General features: G+C 51.2%; 9 protein-coding genes across 9 annotated transcripts; 7 read left to right on the forward strand and 2 right to left on the reverse strand.

Moving 5' to 3' along the window:
- Positions 1-186: 186 nt before the first annotated feature.
- Positions 187-1,151, forward strand: BJX68DRAFT_84927 (uncharacterized protein). The gene is made up of 4 exons (XM_071049868.1): positions 187-477; positions 536-553; positions 608-744; positions 857-1,151. Exons 1-4 carry the CDS (start codon positions 442-444, stop codon positions 1,068-1,070), a joined length of 405 nt encoding a protein of 134 aa, XP_070905111.1. The 5' UTR covers positions 187-441; the 3' UTR covers positions 1,071-1,151.
- BJX68DRAFT_85249 (uncharacterized protein) lies at positions 906-2,162 on the reverse strand. Its single transcript, XM_071049874.1, has 2 exons — positions 1,642-2,162; positions 906-1,503 (listed from the first exon to the last, which is right to left on the reverse strand). Exons 1-2 carry the CDS (start codon positions 2,006-2,008, stop codon positions 1,160-1,162), a joined length of 711 nt encoding a protein of 236 aa, XP_070905112.1. The 5' UTR covers positions 2,009-2,162; the 3' UTR covers positions 906-1,159.
- Positions 2,163-2,800: 638 nt separating this feature from the next.
- On the forward strand, positions 2,801-3,863 carry midA (putative cell wall protein). Its single transcript, XM_071049873.1, has one exon. It carries the CDS (start codon positions 2,954-2,956, stop codon positions 3,734-3,736), a length of 783 nt encoding a protein of 260 aa, XP_070905113.1. The 5' UTR covers positions 2,801-2,953; the 3' UTR covers positions 3,737-3,863.
- Positions 3,864-4,423: 560 nt separating this feature from the next.
- Positions 4,424-5,768, forward strand: BJX68DRAFT_84816 (uncharacterized protein). Its single transcript, XM_071049865.1, has 7 exons — positions 4,424-4,814; positions 4,887-4,916; positions 4,988-5,041; positions 5,103-5,131; positions 5,213-5,243; positions 5,301-5,352; positions 5,419-5,768. The coding sequence occupies exons 1-7, from the start codon at positions 4,701-4,703 to the stop codon at positions 5,616-5,618; spliced, it is 510 nt and encodes a 169-aa protein (XP_070905114.1). The 5' UTR covers positions 4,424-4,700; the 3' UTR covers positions 5,619-5,768.
- A 1-nt stretch (position 5,769) lies between these two features.
- BJX68DRAFT_84817 (uncharacterized protein) lies at positions 5,770-7,053 on the forward strand. Its single transcript, XM_071049866.1, has 2 exons — positions 5,770-6,612; positions 6,683-7,053. The coding sequence occupies exons 1-2, from the start codon at positions 6,021-6,023 to the stop codon at positions 6,880-6,882; spliced, it is 792 nt and encodes a 263-aa protein (XP_070905115.1). The 5' UTR covers positions 5,770-6,020; the 3' UTR covers positions 6,883-7,053.
- On the reverse strand, positions 6,943-8,275 carry pex19 (putative peroxisomal membrane protein receptor Pex19). Its single transcript, XM_071049869.1, has 2 exons — positions 7,383-8,275; positions 6,943-7,319 (listed from the first exon to the last, which is right to left on the reverse strand). The coding sequence occupies exons 1-2, from the start codon at positions 8,082-8,084 to the stop codon at positions 7,224-7,226; spliced, it is 798 nt and encodes a 265-aa protein (XP_070905116.1). The 5' UTR covers positions 8,085-8,275; the 3' UTR covers positions 6,943-7,223.
- Positions 8,276-10,461: 2,186 nt separating this feature from the next.
- On the forward strand, positions 10,462-13,145 carry BJX68DRAFT_84855 (uncharacterized protein). The gene is made up of 4 exons (XM_071049867.1): positions 10,462-11,204; positions 11,538-11,754; positions 11,846-12,334; positions 12,410-13,145. Exons 1-4 carry the CDS (start codon positions 11,013-11,015, stop codon positions 12,712-12,714), a joined length of 1,203 nt encoding a protein of 400 aa, XP_070905117.1. The 5' UTR covers positions 10,462-11,012; the 3' UTR covers positions 12,715-13,145.
- Positions 13,146-14,042: 897 nt separating this feature from the next.
- On the forward strand, positions 14,043-16,020 carry stm1 (putative telomere and ribosome associated protein Stm1). The gene is made up of 5 exons (XM_071038359.1): positions 14,043-14,251; positions 14,521-14,539; positions 14,685-14,852; positions 14,932-15,058; positions 15,132-16,020. The coding sequence occupies exons 1-5, from the start codon at positions 14,231-14,233 to the stop codon at positions 15,730-15,732; spliced, it is 936 nt and encodes a 311-aa protein (XP_070905118.1). The 5' UTR covers positions 14,043-14,230; the 3' UTR covers positions 15,733-16,020.
- A 469-nt stretch (positions 16,021-16,489) lies between these two features.
- On the forward strand, positions 16,490-17,839 carry BJX68DRAFT_261371 (uncharacterized protein; the record flags this gene model as incomplete). The annotated part of the gene is made up of 1 exon (XM_071044135.1): positions 16,490-17,839. One exon carries the CDS (start codon positions 16,490-16,492, stop codon positions 17,837-17,839), a length of 1,350 nt encoding a protein of 449 aa, XP_070905119.1.
- Positions 17,840-17,865: the final 26 nt, after the last annotated feature.

A 17,865-nucleotide genomic window follows, 5' to 3' on the forward strand; every position in this document is an offset into this window, starting at 1 on the left:
CTTTCCAATTCTAGTCAGGTACGGCAAGTACCAGTAGGTACCTAGGTGGTTTCGCATATCACTGCTGAGTAGGTAGTACCGTGACTCTGCCATACCCGCCAAGTTGTGATCAAGCAATGATTTCAGATAGATATTGATGTTTGATTATGGTCATTGCATCAATACCTAGATACTTAAATAGCACTCACAACCTTGTCTACTAGTACTATTACCTCAGGGTTCCTATCCATGCACCCTAGCTGGCACCTGAAGTACGTTGGAGTGCTGGGGTGGGCTGCGGGGGTCCCTGATTGGCCAGTGCCGCCCGCTGACAAACCCTTCTTCTCCCATCTCTCCATGAGCTCAGAAGGGCTGCAAGATGGTAATAAGTAGCTAGCATCCTCCACTTTACAACCTTTGTTCTTCTCAAGCTTGTGAGGAGTGCCCGATTCTTTCCGCAAAATGACGCCCAAATGGTTTTTGTTGCGGACCTTCGAGGTATGTAAATCCTTTCCTTACAACTGTCATTGAACACGCCACAACTAACAGACATTAGGTTTGGCTTACAACAAGGGTAAGAACAGCTATATCGGCTCTTCGCAGGACCGGATCTTGACTTTCTCGCCAGCTGCTGGCTAGTCCCACGTTCCATCGCATGGTAGGAAGGGTCCATGGTCGTGTGCAGCGCTTTAGACACGGTACACCTCCGGAAGAAATGGGAGGTACCAAGCTGGACAACAACGGTATGGCTGCTCTATCCACAAGGTTGGCTCGTCGAATATGGATACATGTTCGCTCGACTGTTACTCTTCACGACACTCGATACTCTGTAATGCGACTGGTGGTCATATCATACTAATATACGAATCAACTTTAGGTCCCGGATTCAAACAATTCTTGGAGTATTTCAAGGAAGAGCTCAAGGATCAGGCAAAGGGAAAACCACGAGACAAGTTTTGACATTGGCGTTGTCGCACTCGATTACAATCAGCCACCCTCCACGCATCCACGCTTCATCGCTCCGTATACATTCCCTAGATCGGAAATCGCCATGCCAATTGCCCCCGAACTCCCGCCCGCGTTCAGCATAGCCGATCTGACGGTATAAATTATATGTGAGGACATGGTTATCTGCTGGTCGATAGAAATGCGATCAAGTTTTACTCTAGGTCGCAGCTAGTCACGATGTCGAGACTTGCTCTTCGTGCAGGGTTCTCAACTGGACAGATCCTAGCCAAAAAATTTGTTGGAGATGGGGGGTGAGTCTGGCATCTCCGTCCTTGTTGAAGGGTATGTGCAAATTCTTCCACGAGGGAGTACCTACAGTACTCCGTATCCGCCAGCCGTACATATTCGAAAGGTGGAGTGGACGGTACTTCACAAGTCCACAAGGAGACTTGATAGTCTCATTCGAGTCATCTGACTCCTCCGAGATTTTGCACTCCACTGAATGGCGATGATCAATAGGGCTATCTCCCACGATCCATCGTTCATGACTTATTATTACGGAAGTTAGGGCATCTACTGGAGGATGCGAAGATTAGCGTCCAGCTGTCGATCATCGCCTCACCAGTGGTCCGTGTTTGCAAACGGACCCATATTCATAAGACGAATAAAAGCGGTCTTGACCTGAAAATCGAAGGCATATTCCATACTACGTACATTCTTGCGAGGGTTTGACTGAGGTCTCCGGATGCCCGGAAAATCGTCGGGCGGCTAAGCCGGCTTGCGATGTACTCCGTAACGCATTGCCATCTGGGAGGATATGCGCCGTCTTGCATTCAGACTCATCATGGAACATTGGGCGCCCTACCGCCGCTTCAAACAGCGTTCTCTCTCGTCCCTTGTGCAGAGAACCTAGCTTTGGGTTTCTGTCTGCACTTTTTTTGGAAAGCAACACAGGTACTGTTTCAATTCTGGACATGCAGAGTGTGGCTTGAGCCCATCCAAGACTTATAAAATCGCAAATTAAACAGCAAATCAGAGCACATTGCAATCTTCGGAGTAAAGACGGAGGAGGGTGTTCCATGGTCGATACTTAAAAATAGCCGGGTTGCTCGGCCTTGAGTGGGGAATCGGACCAGAAAACAAATCAACTTCCTCAGGCCTTTTGCCAGGCTCGCAAAGGGATTATTATCTACAACATGGAACCCTAGCCCTGCATCAAAAGGCTAATACTAAGGATGAAGTCAACGAGTATCTCTTTGCCGTTGATACTTTGCGGTGGTCTGAGATTCTGGCAGCTGACAAGATGGAAGTTGGACGGCCGCTCCGACACAGCCTCAGACTCAAGAGTCAGAGAGAATTGTCTCACGCGGCGTGCCCCTTAGTGAGTGCGCTATAGAGGATCCACACCTAGTCCTAATATCACGATTGGCCAAATGCTGTTTCGGTGTGCCAAAGCTAAGCCAAAATAGTCAAGCACCAATTATTTGGCTCGAAAGAAGACAGGCCAGCACAGAATGGTTGGAAACTTGTGGGTACTCTGAAAGCCTGAAAGGAGGCACCGAAGAAAAACCATGAAAGAAAGGAAAAAAGAAACCATCCAAAGGAGCATAGTGCACCCGTGGACCGTTACTAGGGACTTCCCAAGTGGGAACGGTGCCTAGGGCTTCGTCCCGTGGCTGTCGCTCTCTTGAGTCTCTTGACACCCAGACACCTGAACCCATCCATCGGTCATTTTGTTCCTCTTCCCTGGCTTCCCCCCCTCTCAAAACCTTCTTCGCCCGTTATTATTGCCTCCACGTTGTCCGTCAAGGCAGTAGTCACTCGTTAAAACTCCGTCCATTAGCAATAACACCATCTTTCGTTTCTCCGATACTCGCCACCCGTATTTCCCCTATCTTGCCAGCGCCAGCGCCAGCCTCAGCTTGCAACAGACTCGATCCCACGCTATTTCTCTTCACCACTTGGCTCTAGAAGCCCCGACTATCCTTGATCCATCTTCTTCGTCGCATCGACCGAGTATCCAACAATGCGCGTCGCCAGTCTCTCGTTCTTCCTCTACTCCCTGTCCCTCGTCGCTGTGGTCGCCGGTCAGAGCACTCAGCTGACAGACACCATCACGGACGTCCTCCCTACGCCAACCGATTCCTCCACGACAGATTCCGAGCCTACAGAAACATCCACTACCGAGACTACAGAAACCTCGACAACTAGTGAAAATGAGTCAACAACAACCTCGACATCAACCACCACGTCAGATGAGGAGACTTCCACTACACGGTCAACCACTACCACGTCGGACCCGACAACCACCACGACCACTACCGCCGAGTCAACAAGCACCAGCACCAGCACCAGTTCCGACAACAACGACGACAACGATGAACCAACATCTACCCCTTCCGTGACCACTATTACCACCACCCAGACCATCGATGGAACCCCAGTTCCCACTACATTCACCAGCACCAACAGTGGATCCAGCGAAGCCACCGAGTCTCCTGGACTAAGTGGATCTTCTGATGATTCTGACTCTGGGCTATCTTCTAACCAGAAGAACATTATCATTGGTGTCGTTGTTGGTGTTGGTGGTGCCATCTTGATCGGTGCCATTGGAGTTGTTGCATGGAGAATCCGCGCCAGAAGACGAAATGCCCAGGACGACGACGTCACTGATCTTATGAGCGGTACCGCTGTTGGCTCCGGCGTCCGTGAGAAGGCTCCTAGTCCAGCTGCTGGAGGCACTCCCTTCAGGTCTACTCTTGACCAGTACCACAACCCTGGTCCCGTCAATGCTGCGTCCAACTTCTAGCCGAATCGCACGTTTATACTATAGCGGACTGCCGTCGGCTGACCCCCAGGTCCTGCACCTTCCTTTGCTATACTTGCGAGAGCATCGTAACGGCAGAGAAGCTGTACATGACCTCTCGGTGCTTGCACAAACACTCGACTTTGTAAAGTCTGTACGATTATCACGCAATTAACAATTTGGCGCTCAGGCGAGGTTGCTCGATTTATTTCAGTCGATGACTTTATTTTCTCTCATGTCGTTTTCTTGTACGTCCTTTCAGCAGATTGTTTCCATTTCGTTTCCCGCTGATAGACGCCCGTCATTCCTTACTAAAGACCACACTCCTTCCTCGCACTTTTGTTTAGCATTCATGGTTGGTCGCCATCTTTGATTCCCCCTGGAAGCATTGAGCTTTCCCGAAATACTTTGAGCCTTTGTATCTTCTGTCCCATCTTTTATTACCATTCCCACAACCTGGGTTGACCACTACACGGCCTTCCCAGCGGAAAAGCGTCTTCATATAATTCGAGTGTACGTATGTATTTAATCTCGACAGAAATACATTAGCATCAACCAAGATCTTCAGAAACCAGTCCTATATTCGTGGTAGATGCCCGAGAACAACACAGGACGATTAGATAGAGCCACTCGAGCGCCCAGGACTACCACTACTAGGTAACTAGTAGGAATCTAAAACGGGAAGTGGCTGTTTCCCCTCAGGCACGAAAGGATGGTCTCCCCCCAACATTACCCATCTTATGCCCTGGCATTATTAGCACGGGCCTTCAGGGAATCGGACAATCGCTCGACCCATTTCGTGTCGCGTTTCCAACGCCTATCGTGACTGCGCATCAGATCCTCGCGAGAAATCTGGTCCATCTCAAACTGAGCGACGAAACAGTCAAACGGCCCCTCCTAAGGAATCAGCCCCAACCACAACCGGAAAGAAAACTAGCTGGCAGATCCTGAAACCTCAGCCCTGAACATGATGACGACGTTTCGAACACTTCTCACACACCTGTGGATAACATCTGCATTTCTTGCGCTAGCATTCGATCCAATGGGCGTTGTGTATGAGGTTGCCCATCTCGATCGGCGCGTAAGTTTGTTTGTTTACTTGTTCGCGTGGTCGTGAGTATAGACAGAGTTCTGATTCCTCTGGTCGCTTTAGGCGGGAACCTTGGGTAGTTCTGCACCGTCGGTAAGTCTACCTAAACTTAGCCAGAGTTGAGTTCATATGTGTTGTTGAGGCTGACATGCAGTGGTTCGCAGGTTATCAAGACGGGCGATTCGGAGAGACCCTTTGCTGTAGCTGGGAATACGTTTGTACGTTCTTCATGGCTCTTATCCCAAGTTGAGAGCATGCTAAGTGTCCCTGTGAGGACAGGCGGATTATGATTCTGCGGCTCAGAGAAGGTACAAGCACATCTCCATCTAAAGCTGGATTTCCCCGCTTTTCGATGATCGAGATCGAAACTGACTCCTCTGCACCACAAGCTGCAACATCCAATTCGATAATTGCCAAAGAGTGAGTGCTGAATCACTGTCATATGGTCAAATTGCAATCTAATCAAATGCAAATCAGGCTGCAAACTCGGGCTCGTCGTTTTCTGTGAGCGACTGCCAGGATCAGCAAAGTAAGTCTTCGGCCTTCATGCGCTCCAGCCGCATTTTGTTTCAATTTATAATGACCCGAGTGACAGACGATTGCCTGGCCGACCCTCCCGCGGCAGAAGCTGGGTCCTCCTCGGTGACAGCCGCAGAGGACGATGGTTCAGAGAGTGGTACAACCGAACCGGACAGGCCGGAGCCAGACAGAACAGAGTCGGAGTCGGAGCCAGCGCCACTGGCACAGACAAGGATTCCATATGACTCAGACTACGATCTTGTCTGTGACCTCTGACGTCGGAATCGACCTTTTTACATAGCTACTACAGTTCAAAATTCGAAGTACTATTCACTGCCTGAGGAATGCTATATATCCTCATTAGGCCTAGCGCGCACGTGCCAGCGCGTGGACCTGCATAATTCTCGAGAATCCAAGACGCGACTCTGATTCTAGATAAGATCCAGCCACCAAGTCGCGAGAAGAGCCCTTATTTCAGCACTTAATTACCTGGACCTGAATACCAGCTGCTTTTGGTTTCTGGTAACCCGCACTCGTCTCGGAAACCGCGTTTCTACCTTTACTCCTTGCCCTCGATTTCTATCGCCGATCATCTGCACTCCGGACTTGCCCCAGCTTTCAGTCACCATCAAAACCCCAAACAGCGATTTGGTCATTACGCTCTTCTCAGCGGCCAATATGCTCGCTACGCTCGCACCGATGCAGCAAACTCCCAACCCCGAGCCCTCGCACTACCCCTGGACACCAGCGCGTCCCTCCCCGCTCTCCCCGCGGCGATCTTCTCTCTCGCGAAACAACATGATTACAACGTCACCAACCCAACAAACGCAACTACAACTACAATCACAAGCGCCACCATCCCTATTCACATTCTATCCCTCCCCTGCATCATCCCCATCGCGCGGCCCTTACGATACGCCCATCACGGTCCTCCCCAAAGCCACAACCACAACCACCACATCATCACCGGACTACGCGACGCGATACACAACAACAATCTCCAAACCCCTCCTCTCGCACTCTGCAAAGCGCACGTTTACAGCCTCGAATACGCCTGCCGCGCGCTCAGCTCGTCGCAATGCCTTTCTCAACCGCGTCAAACAGGAGCGGGATAATGGGAAATTCGAGTCGCGCGTGGAGCAGCTGGCGTTTATGGAAAGTATCGCGGAGCAGAGGGAGTGGAATGAGACTATGAGGAGGAAAGCGGAGGAGATTGAGGCTGGGTTGCCTTGGGAGGCTGGTCTTGAGGGTGAGCAGGGGGTGTATACTGGTATGTTCTACCTGTTCTCCCGCCGTCGGCGAAGAAGTTTGGTATGCTAATTCTGGGCTGGTTTTGACAGAAGATGCAGAAGGTCAAGCTCTAGATGAGTACCTCGAGCAAGAGTACGCTTTAGAGATGGACTTTCTGGAGCGGATTCAGCCCGCGCAAAATAGCGTGCAAGGCATCGCAGCCTCGTCGTTCAGTGACGATGAGTACGATGATATCTTCATGGATCTTGCCGACCCCAGTCCACCTCAGGACATGGATATGTCTGGCTGAGCTCTTTATTCTTTCTGGTTAAATTAGGATGGGCTCGGCGTGCATTATGGCGTTCTGGGTTCGCTAGCGGTCGTATCTCAATAATACCTGGCGTTGTCTTTACCTTCTCTTGTTCCGAGTGCTTGGTCTATTGATGCGTTTTCCCGAAAGGCAGTATTCTTTCGAATTAGGAAGAAAAAGGGTATCAGCAAGTATATGTACAAAGATGCCAGGGAGAAGAATTGAATATAAGATGCGCAATAACGTGAATAAACCAATTGCAGTCTTCGATATAAAGTGATTATATCAGATCTCTTGAGATAGGTATTATGGCTTCTTTCCGTGCGTGCATACGTCCTATATCATTGCTGTGGACAGTCAGGGACGCCGCCACCTTTAAAGTCATCCATCCAAGGGTTGGCGACTAGTTCGTCCGGAGGATTACCCGCTGCTTGCATCTGAAAGTTGTCAGTGGCCACTGATTGATCTCTGAGCACGGGGGGGAGGGGGAGGGGACATACGGCCTGCATCTTCTCCCACACATACTCGCGGCACTTGGCATCTTCATCGGTATATCCGGGCTCCTCGAATTTCGCCACAATCTGAGACACCAGGGCGGCCTGCTTCTCGTACCGCTCCATATCAGCATCCGACACCTTGCCTTCGCCCCTGTTATCCTTGATCCAGGGGCCAAATTTTGTGTCGAGCTCTTTCATCGGCTCATAAAGCATATCCTTATTTGAAAGTTGCTCCATCATTCCCATGAAGATCTTGGTGAGGTCGCCATCGTCTCCAACCCCGTCAGATCCGGCCTCGATGGCCTTTAGCAGCTGAGCAACGAGGTCATCGGTATTATCCTCCGAAGCTGCAGCAGTCGCCTTGTCGCCAGATTCCTTCATCCGGTTAATTGTCCGCTGGATTGCGTCGTTGAATGATTCGGACCCGGCTTCCGCCGCAGCACTCGTTGATGCAGATGCTGAGGCTGTGGCCGAGGCTGGCGCTGACGACGAACCCTGTCCCTTCTCCTCTGCTTCCTCGGCCATCACGTCCGCCAGAAGCTGCTTGATGAAATCGCCCGGTGGAATACCGCTTTCTTCTAGTTGTTTTGTGAATGCGTCTGCGCCTTGGTTGATGGCGGATTCGAAGCCCTCGGAATCTGAGACGCCGGACTGCTGCGCCGCCTGGCTCATCATCTTCGCCATGTCTTGTTCAAGCTGGTTCATAAATGCGAGTTCGTCTAGATCTTCGGGGATTTTGGGTGTAGCAGCAGCGGCGCCGGCGGCTGAGGGTTTTGATGCGGTGGCGTCCGTCGGAGCTTGAGCCTTGGGTTTGAAGTCATCCAGAACCTCTATCGTTATGGCGTCATTAGTACATACTCGCTAAGGAAGCGGTGGATGCATTTGCTTGCTGGGTGGCTAACCGTCCAGTTCGTCAAAGTCCGACTCATCATCTTCGTCCACGGACAGCTTTGGCTGCGTGGCTTCGGGCTTTATGGTGTCGGTTGCCGATGTGGTGGCAGGGGTTGATGCTGAAGCCGTCGCAGAGTCATCAGCTTGCAGTGTAGTAGATGTCTGCTGTACAGTCGCCTCAGCGGCAATCTGAGAGTCATGCTGTTGCGAATCGCCGGTGTTGGCGGGGTTCGGTGATGAAGCCGCCATTGCCCCGAGGCCGAGAAAGAGCGGGATAGACGCGGAGACAGCGAATCACAGTCTGCAGAAAAAAGTGTCGTTGGCGATAAGAATAGACTCTGAGGGGAGGAGAACAACAAGGAAGTTCAGGCTTGTTGAAGGTGATGGTTGTTGTCCAGGAGGGTTGTATTTCATGTGAAGGCGAATGAATAAGCTGTGGACCTGGCGGGGAACCGACAGCCGCGGCTGTTGTCAGTGTCAACGGGCAACATCTCTGCCACGACTCACAGACAAGTCTTCCAAGAGTACGGAGTATAGTTAAGCTGAGGAAGCCATTGTTGACTACGAACATACAGTATATGAACTGCTTTAAGAGAAGACATCCTGGACGCTGACCCCTGGGTGCCATGACTCTCGCTGCAAAGCATAATTAACCGCAATGTACTAATTACTTCAATTCCTTGCATTGGATTGGCTCTCCGGCCTTCACAGTCTTTGTTGTTTATGGCCCCGGTCTGCACCGATCTGGATTGGGGTGTCAGACCATCACTCGCCTTTGATGACCTCGAGATGATGGAGCTAATTTGAGGCTGTCCGCGTGACCTCACAATTTGCTTTTTGTCGCACTTTTCCCCGGTGTCAGAGAGGAGGATAGTCTGGTCGGAGCTCTCCTAAGCAACGCGTACGACTGCACTTGTAAAATGAGGAGAACCTCCCCCAGACGGGCGTCGCCGATCAGCCAACAGGATTTGCACCAATTTACTTTTAATTTTCACGATGCCTGTTTGCTTCTTCTGATCTGTTCCCTGGAATATGACGATGCGATTGTCGGAGGCAGCAGTTCTTGGTGTGCCCTGGTACACTGTTCAGTTGTCAGGCATCCAATGTGTGTGGAAAGCTCATAAAGTGTCACAGGCAGTCAGCGCCGACAGGGCTCGAGACCATCTTTAAGTATGAGCCGGAGGATGGCCTCGGAGAGGAAAGAGCAGGAGAGTCTCCATCAACTCGGAGCGACAGCCCTGATCTGACGGTTGGCTCGATCCCGGTATCGCCAGTTACAGAAAAATTTTGCAAGGCTGACCACTTCTCCGCGGATTGTCATCGCCCCTTTTGAGATCCAACAATGACAAGTAAAAGCGCGGACCCGTCCTTTATTCTTAGCAGTTGGATGCGTCACTTGGACTTAGAGTCCTCCTATGAGGCAACCTCGGGAATTGACGCTGCTGAGGATCAAGCCATGTTGAGCGCCTCTTAGTCTCAGACAGACCCGGAAAAGCGGATGCTCCCACGCTTGGAAAAAATAGTTCCAAGCTCTTCTTCACACGTTCCATCTCAAAATACACACAGGCACCAGCGGTCTCTCCACTCATTGCCTGGATGGGGAAACACATTGCATCAGATTCAGGTGGCGGACGGGCCATCAGAGGTCACGACCATGACGGACGAGCGAACGAGGGACGCTCCTTCGCCTCCCTGGACTTTGGGGCGGATCTTCGGCTGGGTCTTGTCTGACTGACCTCGTAGCCAAGTGGATCTAGTGCCGTGCCCGAGAGCAAAAGAAGGCGAGGAGTCGTCTGTCGCAACACCTCTTCTTGGTCGACTCTTCGCCAGACGAGTGGGAAGAGGGGAATTGACCTGGTTGATGCGAACTGCGAGACTTTCGGAACTACATAGGAGTAATCTCAACTCCTGTTTGAATTCCCATTCAAAGGTTTGGGTTCATCAGACTTGATAGACAAGCGAGGGCCAAGACCCAAGAGTCAATATAGAGCCAATACTATTGGGGACAAGAGAAGAAGAAACCATGCGGAGAAGGCCCTGATGAATTTATTTTCAAACCAGCGGTTAGAAGAAAATCAAGCAGAGGCAGATCCCTGGTAGCGGGAACCTGGTTTAATTACTATGTGAGAGGCACAGCGAATGACCCCTCTTGGTCCTTGCTCGAGAAGCTGGCAGAAAAAAAGGAAGAAATAGTCAAGCTTGGGATTCTCCACGAGACGAAACCTTTCCCTTTCACCTCACCCACTCTGCTGCCACAGGCCCGGTCAGGTTCTTAGAAGATTTTTTTACCTCATAACTTCCCGCTCATTCTCCCTCTCTCTCCCTCCCACGATCACGACACCTTTCTTATCCATCTCAATCAATTTCCCTTACGTTGTATGTTGCCATCTCGTCCGTCCACCTCGACTCTCACTCGCACGTCCCTCTCTCTACCGCCCAGCCGCGCGTTTCTTGCGTCTGAATTATCAGTTTAACCCCGCCGGAGAAAAATTCCTTTTTTCGGCGAATCAGAGGCTCGTCGAGTTCACCCTCACTTCCAGGTCGCTGGCTTCGCTCTCACCACCAGTTGGCGTCCGCCGTCCACCTGCCCAACCCCTCTGTCGTCTTCTTCGCACATATTGTTAGACCCTGGTCAACTTAAACTCCAGCAAAATCTGGGGATCCCACGTCTACTTTGTCGGCAAAGGGGGGAGGGACGTCAAGCGTATCAAGAAACATCCCCCCTCGTCTTAACAGCGTCAAATGGTTTCTATGGTCGAGACCTCTCACTCAAACCATAATGATATGGCGCTCGACCAGGTCGCCAAATCTGAACCTCTGGCTGAAGGATCCATCAGCTCGGCAGTCTCAACTCCAGATCCTGAGGCAGAAATCTTGATGACCCAAGAGGCCCAGAGTCAGAACATCCAGAAAAGGAAAGGGGGTCGCAAACCTGTAAGCCATCTTGAATCTTCATCTGGGGGTTTATGTCCCTTTATACCCTTTTCCCTCTTTGTTATCACCTTATCTCTTCAACAGCCTCACAATTTTCCCACTTTAATCTATCCCTCTTCTCATTTGTTGGTGGTCTTATCTACCATGATTTTTTTTTATCTTGCATCCTTGTTCGGTCCGGGGCCCCGCATCACGTTTTTTTCAATTTATCATTCCTATTGATCATCCTTATCTTGCCATCCTCCTTCACCTTTTTCTTTATCATTATGAGCCTCAATTTTTTATTTTCCGATCGCCCACTACCCTGTCAGTGCTTAAACTAACCTCAACTAGATCTACGCGACTTCTGAGGAGCGTAAGCAGCGCAACCGACAGGCCCAGGCCGCCTTTCGGGAGCGTCGCACAGAGTACATTCGCCAGCTCGAGTCCACGATCAAGCGCAATGAAGAATCGCTGCAGACCCTGCAGCAGAATCATCGCACTGCGGCGGATGAATGCTTGATGCTGCGTTACAAGAACTCACTTCTTGAGCGCATCCTCCTCGAAAAAGGTTAGCTAACCCATGCCGCTCTGTTCGCCTACTGGCTGCTCTCTCGTAGTAGGAGGTCATCACGTCGTACAGCTAGACTAACTTTGCACAGGTATCGATGTTCAAGCCGAACTCCGTCTCAAGGCGGGAACCCCGAACGGACCGGGAAAGCCTAGCCCCATCACCGCAAAGGCTCCGTCGTTGCAACAGGCTGCAATCAGCCGAAGCTCGGCCCAAAGGCACCCCAGCGGCCTTGCTCCCAAGGAGCCCTTTAGTGTACCTCCTTCTCGTGATGGCGGTTTTAGCATTCCGTCACCCCAGTTTCAAGCCACGCCTCCCTCACACGTCTCATCGCCGTCACACACCAAGTCTCCCGGCTATGGGTTTCAAGGAGCAATGTCGCCTGCCGGGATTGATCCTCAAGCACAGCATGCACGTTCCCTGATTTCCCACTCGAGGAATATCAGCCAGACCTCTCCGCCCATGAGCATCGGTCAACCGGAACCCATCGATCCAAAGTCAGGCCCGATGGGCTCTCGAGCTCCACGTGTTCCCTCGGCATACTACCCATCACCATTTCAGAAACATTATGATCAATTAGGTAGGCTAGGTTCCCTTCTATCATGATTTCGGTCCCTCGAGGGCTATGGCGAATATATCGCTTACGACGACGTAGAGCAGGAATATGATGCACAAGCAGACATGATTGATGACGAACACGAATCATCTGTAACAGCCTCGCCTTTTGTCCCTGGATTTAATGCTGCGGGCACGGTACCAAATGCCTCTCATCCGATGAATTCGCACAGCATTCATCCATATAACCACGCTTCCGGAGAAACAGTCAACGGCGCGTATGGCGGTACGAATGCAATGCTAGGGAACTATGAGCCGATGCTCGACGCCGACCCTTTCGGACTGAGTGCCAGCATGCATTTCCAGACTCCATTCAGCTACGAGCAAAGCAATACGCGCCAATGACGCTAATCGCGCCCTATCAATCTTGCATTTCTACTATATAATTTTTCTCTTCATTACTGCCTCCGCCATTCGGGGGGGTTTCATCATAGCAGCCTTTCATTTCTTATCTCTTCATCCATGGCATGGATCCCTGGGGAGAAGACAAAAGTTGGATCTTGGAGCATTAGCCGGCGTTATGTGGTCGATACCATTTGCTTCAGTTTGCATGGGTGTGGTTTACTGTTCAGCATACCATTTTTGCAAAAGGAAAATAGGAAAATGGGTGGTTAGGTTGTCCTGATTTTGGGGTATTAAGGAGAACAAAAGGTGATCTCGAGAGAGGATTTGCTTTGTCCACAATAATTTTTTATTATTATTCTTTTATTTTTTGCTTTTCTGGACGAAATGTCTTCTTTTGAACTGGGCTGCCGCGCAGCTACTTGAAGCATCAGGTGCATTACTCTCGACTCTTCCTATCTTGTATTTAACAAGAATTCTTATGTATATATGTACTCGACTGAACGGCATAGGAAACGTGTCACAAATTGCTTTGTGATGTATATCTAGGAGTTGTTGTATAAACTTTGAAATAACCTTGAAGCCAACTTCACTCTAAACTCCTGTGGGTGACGTAAACAGAAGCTGACAATAGCCCCGCTTCGACAGCAAGCCACATCTTCAGAGGCAGCCAGGCCCATTACGTCGAGACCGGCTGCTTGCATCTCGATTCTATGATGTTATCACCTAATACCCTAAGCCCTAGAAATTAGCTCTCAGCGAATCATAGACTTCTAGTACTTACAATGTAGGCGGGGGATAACAACGATGGTATCACTGTCATTTCCACCACGACGCCTACTGTGGAAGAAAACCTGAAGAAACGATGGATAACACACTTCTAGTGAACCCATGGACTGTTTCTACAGAAGACAACTTGGAAGTTGGAAAGAGGTTCTGGAGTGATCAAGAGGTCTTTATGGGGTCTGTCGCAACCTACTCAAGTAGTCGTTCGATCCTTCCTATTAGTAAGTCTTGCTGTTAAGAAAGTGAGGACTTCAGCATGTCGTCACCACCTGCAAATTTCTCCAAGTCATGATAAAATATGTCGCGAATACAGCTCTTAGCAAGCAATTAACAGATCTAAGCAAAGCAAATATAGATAGTTAGTGATTCATCTAATAATCTAACGGTCCTGTGCTATCTCAGAATATACTCGGATTCCGGCTTGTTCGCGTTTTCTTGCACCGCCAGAGAAGTCAACCCGAGTTACCAACCCTAATAGATAATCACGTGATTGGTTCGCTTAGATTGCGCCTTACCCAATCCGTGCGGTACCACAAACGTCGCCTCCAAACCTCCATCGCCCCTTCTCTCAATCATCCGCATCCCATCCCCAAGAGGAGACGTGAGACACAGACTATCCGTCGTCGAGGTTCTGCCTGCCTCGTCTTCGCGCCTCGCCCAACGCGTCCCCGGATCGAATTGCTGCGATAACAGAGAGCCTTCCCCCGGAAGGCCCCTCATAAACCCAGGCGTCATGGCGGACGTCCGGTCCAAGGTACGTGGCTAGCTGAGAGGCTGTACGTCAGAGCCATCAAGGCTCCAACTTTTGCTGTTTAGTTTGAAGTGTTTGATTCGTGGCGATGGGACGACACAGATCTTTCGATACCTGGCGAGCGATTCAGCTTGAGGAGCTTCAATTGGTGGGGATTTGGAGCTTCTGCTTGTTCCTGTGGTGTTCAATTTCCTGAATTTTTGAGTGACATGGGCGAGAGATATGAATTATAATGAGATGTTCAAAAATGCTGACTGTTTTTGTTGATATAGAACCTCTATGAGCTTCTTGGTAAATCTACCTTTCCTTTCCCACATCCGTCCTCGAATCCGATTTTACCCCGGCTTGCGTCGCGTGATACAAATCTCGAATCATCTCTGCTCACACTGTTTCTTTTGATACCGATTCTAACCTGGCATCTGTTTCGTGATTACAGGAAATGATCCCGAGTTAGACCCCAACAGAGAGCCTGAGCCTCCCACGAGGGCCCTAGACAAGCCTACTCCTCGACATGGCAAGCGTGATGCTCCCAAGGAAGCCCCTGTCCGCCCCACCGAGGGTGGTGCTCCCCGCCGTACTGGAAAGTTCAGTGGCAACGAGGCCGGTATGTCGCACTATGTGCCTGCCTGTTGATATCATCGTTTCCGGTCGCATCCGGCTAATCCCGATTTGGCACTTTCTAGCTTTCCGTGACCGCACCGCTGGCAGCCGCAACAACCGCGAGAAGCCTGTTGAGGAGGCTGGCAAGGAGCCCAGCAACCGTGGTCCCCGTACCGCTCGCCGTGACCGCCAGTCCCGCACTGGTCAGACGTACGTTCTCTAACTCTCTCATGCGCCTGTTATTGGTCAATCACTGTCTGTGCATGCAGCTAATCCCCTCTAGTGACACCCGCAAGCAGGTGAACCAGGGCTGGGGTAACCAGGATGGTGAGAAGACTTGGGATGATGAGAGGGCTGGCGAGAACATTGCCCAGACCGACGAGAACGAGCCCCAGACCCCCGCTGAGGAGAAGCCCGAGGAGCCCGTTGACAAGTCCAAGTCCTACAACGACTACCTCGCCGAGAAGGCTGCCCGTGGAGACCTGAGCGCGAAGCCCGTCCGCTCTGCTAACGAGGGTGCCAAGACCGACAAGAAGTGGGCTGGTGCCAAGGAGTTCAAGCGTGATGAGGAGGAGGAAGCCTACATCAAGGGCAAGGAGGAGAAGGGCAAGCGCGAGAAGCAGCGCAAGGAGAAGAACTTCCTTGACGTCGACATGCGCTTTGTTGAGGCTCCCCGTGGTGGCTCCGGTGCCCCCCGCGGCCGTGGTGGACGTGGTGGCCGTGGCGGTGCTGGCCGTGGCGACCGTGGCGACCGTAGCGACCGTGGTGCTCCCCGCGGTGACCGTCCTGCCGCCCGTGGAGGCCGTGGTAACGGTCCTCGCAGCGAGCGCCCCGCCCCCGTCACCGTTGACGAGAAGAACTTCCCCAGCCTTGGCGCCAAATAAATGAACTCGTCCGTTTCTTCCCCGCGATTGTCTTTGACACATTTGCATGAACCCCGGGAAACTCGGATTACGATCTAGGGATATGAAGCAGAGCAGCTGCATGGCAGATTTTCCAGTCAGCAATCATCGACAGGCAAACGAGGTGTGTGTAGAGACTGGGAAGGATATAGTCATTCAATCCGTTTAGGTCTCTTTTGTCTCGAACTAAAAAAATTCGGCTCCCCATGTACTTTGTTTGAATGTCAAAAATAGGAAAGTGAAATTCAAAACACCCCCGATTAAGATAAACCCTCCAAGTACTCCTACACGAAATACCTTGCACCTTGCACCTGTCACTCAGATGGGACCGTGCATATCTGGGAATGGAGTGATGCACCGGAGATTTACTGTCCCACTATAGAAAGTCTGAAGCTTTCCATCTTGAATCTCGTCCGGCATGGTCGTTTGAGCTGCAGGTAAGCGGCTTCGACATCGTCCTGCAGACGTGACCACGGGCCCATCGCTCATGGAACCGACAAGCACGCCCCGGGCCAATGGCTCTGGTATTCAAACTACTGGGAACTACGTAGGATTATTTAGATGAAGCTCTGGTGGAGGAACTGACTAAGCCCCCACTTACCCAGCTAGGTATGATGTTATCGATACCCTACCTACTACTAGTCCTATCAGGAACTACTCAACCATTGAGTCTACTTCTACAAACTCGTGCGCAGCTATTACTATCCCTGACGAAATAGAGCACCACCTACTCACCATAATGTCCTGGTCTCGAGACCCAATCACCCGCGACGGGTTCACATCCGAGTTCGGCCGATTCCTCACCAACCGGGGTCGAATCGAGCGAGTGGACGGCGCCGCTCTACGACGCATGTTCATACCCAAAATGACACGGGAAGCCCAGAAACAACTGAGAGACCATCGTGACTTTATCCGCGGCCAGTTGCAGCAATACGGGGTATCCTTTGACGAAAGCGAGTTCACTGGGAACGGAACTACACTCTTAAAGAAGGCCCTCGAGGCCGGGAAATGCGATGCGGTCCCTGCACATATTCTTGCGCTACAGGATCAGCTGCACCGCGAGTGGTTCGAGACGGCTATGCCTAAAGATATCACTGCCCAGCCGGACTGGGTGATGGATGCATATTTTGTGAGGATAGGAGATCGCCAGCCGGACCGAACGAAGACGACTGCCGTTATTAAGCAGTCGTTTCCTCGTTCGAGTGAGTATCGTGCAGGGTCAATGCGAGAGGCGGCTACTAAAGTGGAGGGCTTGCACCATGAAACTGGTTGGGGTCCGAAGACGCAGACTATCTTTATGGGCTGGGACAGCGATGCGGTAAAGACTGCGGCCGAAGGGCATGCTGCTGCGAAGAAGGAGGTTGAGGCGGAGGAGAAGAATCTTCGGGTGCAGGAGAAGGAGAGACAGAAGCAGCGCGAGAAGATGCATAAGGGCTATGTCGAGTCAGTAAAGAAGAGTGGTCGAAAGGCAAAGGCATCATCATCACCTGTAGGAAGCTACATTGTTGACTGTCATGAAATCGAAAGAAACTGGCCGAATCTGGCGGACGACTTGTCTCTCGATATTCACCACACAGATGAGCCAGGTGTCTTCCAGGCCTGTTTCGATTTCGGGATTTTGGAGGGCGTCATGATCATTGGGAAGGACAGCAACATGGTGGAACGGTATTGTTCTCAGGCGGACGAGCACCATTATGACTATATGGATGAGGATGGATGGGATGATGACGAAGAGGAGGATGGCGAGGACAAACGGCCCGTGGTAGGGTCTAAGAGAAAGGCCACCGCTCAGCAAGCTCGCGGGCCAAAGACGGCCAAGGCCGGGAGACCCCTGTCTCACACGTATCAACTGAGGTTAAGATGCCGTGAAAACGAGGGCCAGATCTACTCTAGGGCCAATGTTGGTACTCTCAAATTCAAAGATGGGAATCTTACCAGCTTTGTGGGCGAGGCCGGGTTTCCCTGCGTTGGGGAAGCAGTATCTTTTACGGCACGGAAGGTCTCTGATATACCATGTGAACAGCAGCGCGAGTGGGCCGACTACTCAGAGCAAAAATCTGAGTATGCACGAGTAAGTAGGTGGCACTGAGGTGCCTCAATAGTCTAAATCCAGAG

The sequence above is a fragment of the Aspergillus pseudodeflectus genome (genome assembly GCF_044049435.1).
Source record: "Aspergillus pseudodeflectus strain CBS 756.74 chromosome Unknown BJX68scaffold_2, whole genome shotgun sequence".
NCBI lineage: Eukaryota > Fungi > Ascomycota > Eurotiomycetes > Eurotiales > Aspergillaceae > Aspergillus > Aspergillus pseudodeflectus.

Bases quoted from the DNA above. Each gene is read 5' to 3' on its own strand.
- BJX68DRAFT_84855 (XM_071049867.1), top strand. From the start codon at position 11,013: ATGGTTTCTATGGTCGAGACCTCTCACTCAAACCATAATGATATGGCG. The intron at 11,205-11,537 runs GTAAGCCATCTT...AACCTCAACTAG, and splicing joins GGAAAGGGGGTCGCAAACCT to ATCTACGCGACTTCTGAGGA. The intron at 11,755-11,845 runs GTTAGCTAACCC...AACTTTGCACAG, and splicing joins GCGCATCCTCCTCGAAAAAG to GTATCGATGTTCAAGCCGAA.
- BJX68DRAFT_85249 (XM_071049874.1), bottom strand. From the start codon at position 2,008: ATGGAACACCCTCCTCCGTCTTTACTCCGAAGATTGCAATGTGCTCTG. The intron at 1,504-1,641 runs GTACGTAGTATG...CGCATCCTCCAG, and splicing joins AGTCAAACCCTCGCAAGAAT to TAGATGCCCTAACTTCCGTA.
- stm1 (XM_071038359.1), top strand. From the start codon at position 14,231: ATGGCGGACGTCCGGTCCAAG. The intron at 14,853-14,931 runs GTATGTCGCACT...GGCACTTTCTAG, and splicing joins GTTCAGTGGCAACGAGGCCG to CTTTCCGTGACCGCACCGCT. The intron at 15,059-15,131 runs GTACGTTCTCTA...AATCCCCTCTAG, and splicing joins CAGTCCCGCACTGGTCAGAC to TGACACCCGCAAGCAGGTGA.
- BJX68DRAFT_84927 (XM_071049868.1), top strand. From the start codon at position 442: ATGACGCCCAAATGGTTTTTGTTGCGGACCTTCGAG. The intron at 745-856 runs GTTGGCTCGTCG...AATCAACTTTAG, and splicing joins ATGGCTGCTCTATCCACAAG to GTCCCGGATTCAAACAATTC.
- BJX68DRAFT_84816 (XM_071049865.1), top strand. From the start codon at position 4,701: ATGATGACGACGTTTCGAACACTTCTCACACACCTGTGGATAACATCT. The intron at 4,815-4,886 runs GTAAGTTTGTTT...TGGTCGCTTTAG, and splicing joins TTGCCCATCTCGATCGGCGC to GCGGGAACCTTGGGTAGTTC. The intron at 5,132-5,212 runs GTACAAGCACAT...CTGCACCACAAG, and splicing joins GATTCTGCGGCTCAGAGAAG to CTGCAACATCCAATTCGATA.
- midA (XM_071049873.1), top strand. From the start codon at position 2,954: ATGCGCGTCGCCAGTCTCTCGTTCTTCCTCTACTCCCTGTCCCTCGTC.
- pex19 (XM_071049869.1), bottom strand. From the start codon at position 8,084: ATGAACCAGCTTGAACAAGACATGGCGAAGATGATGAGCCAGGCGGCG. The intron at 7,320-7,382 runs GTATGTCCCCTC...GACAACTTTCAG, and splicing joins TGTGGGAGAAGATGCAGGCC to ATGCAAGCAGCGGGTAATCC.
- BJX68DRAFT_84817 (XM_071049866.1), top strand. From the start codon at position 6,021: ATGCTCGCTACGCTCGCACCGATGCAGCAAACTCCCAACCCCGAGCCC. The intron at 6,613-6,682 runs GTATGTTCTACC...TGGTTTTGACAG, and splicing joins TGAGCAGGGGGTGTATACTG to AAGATGCAGAAGGTCAAGCT.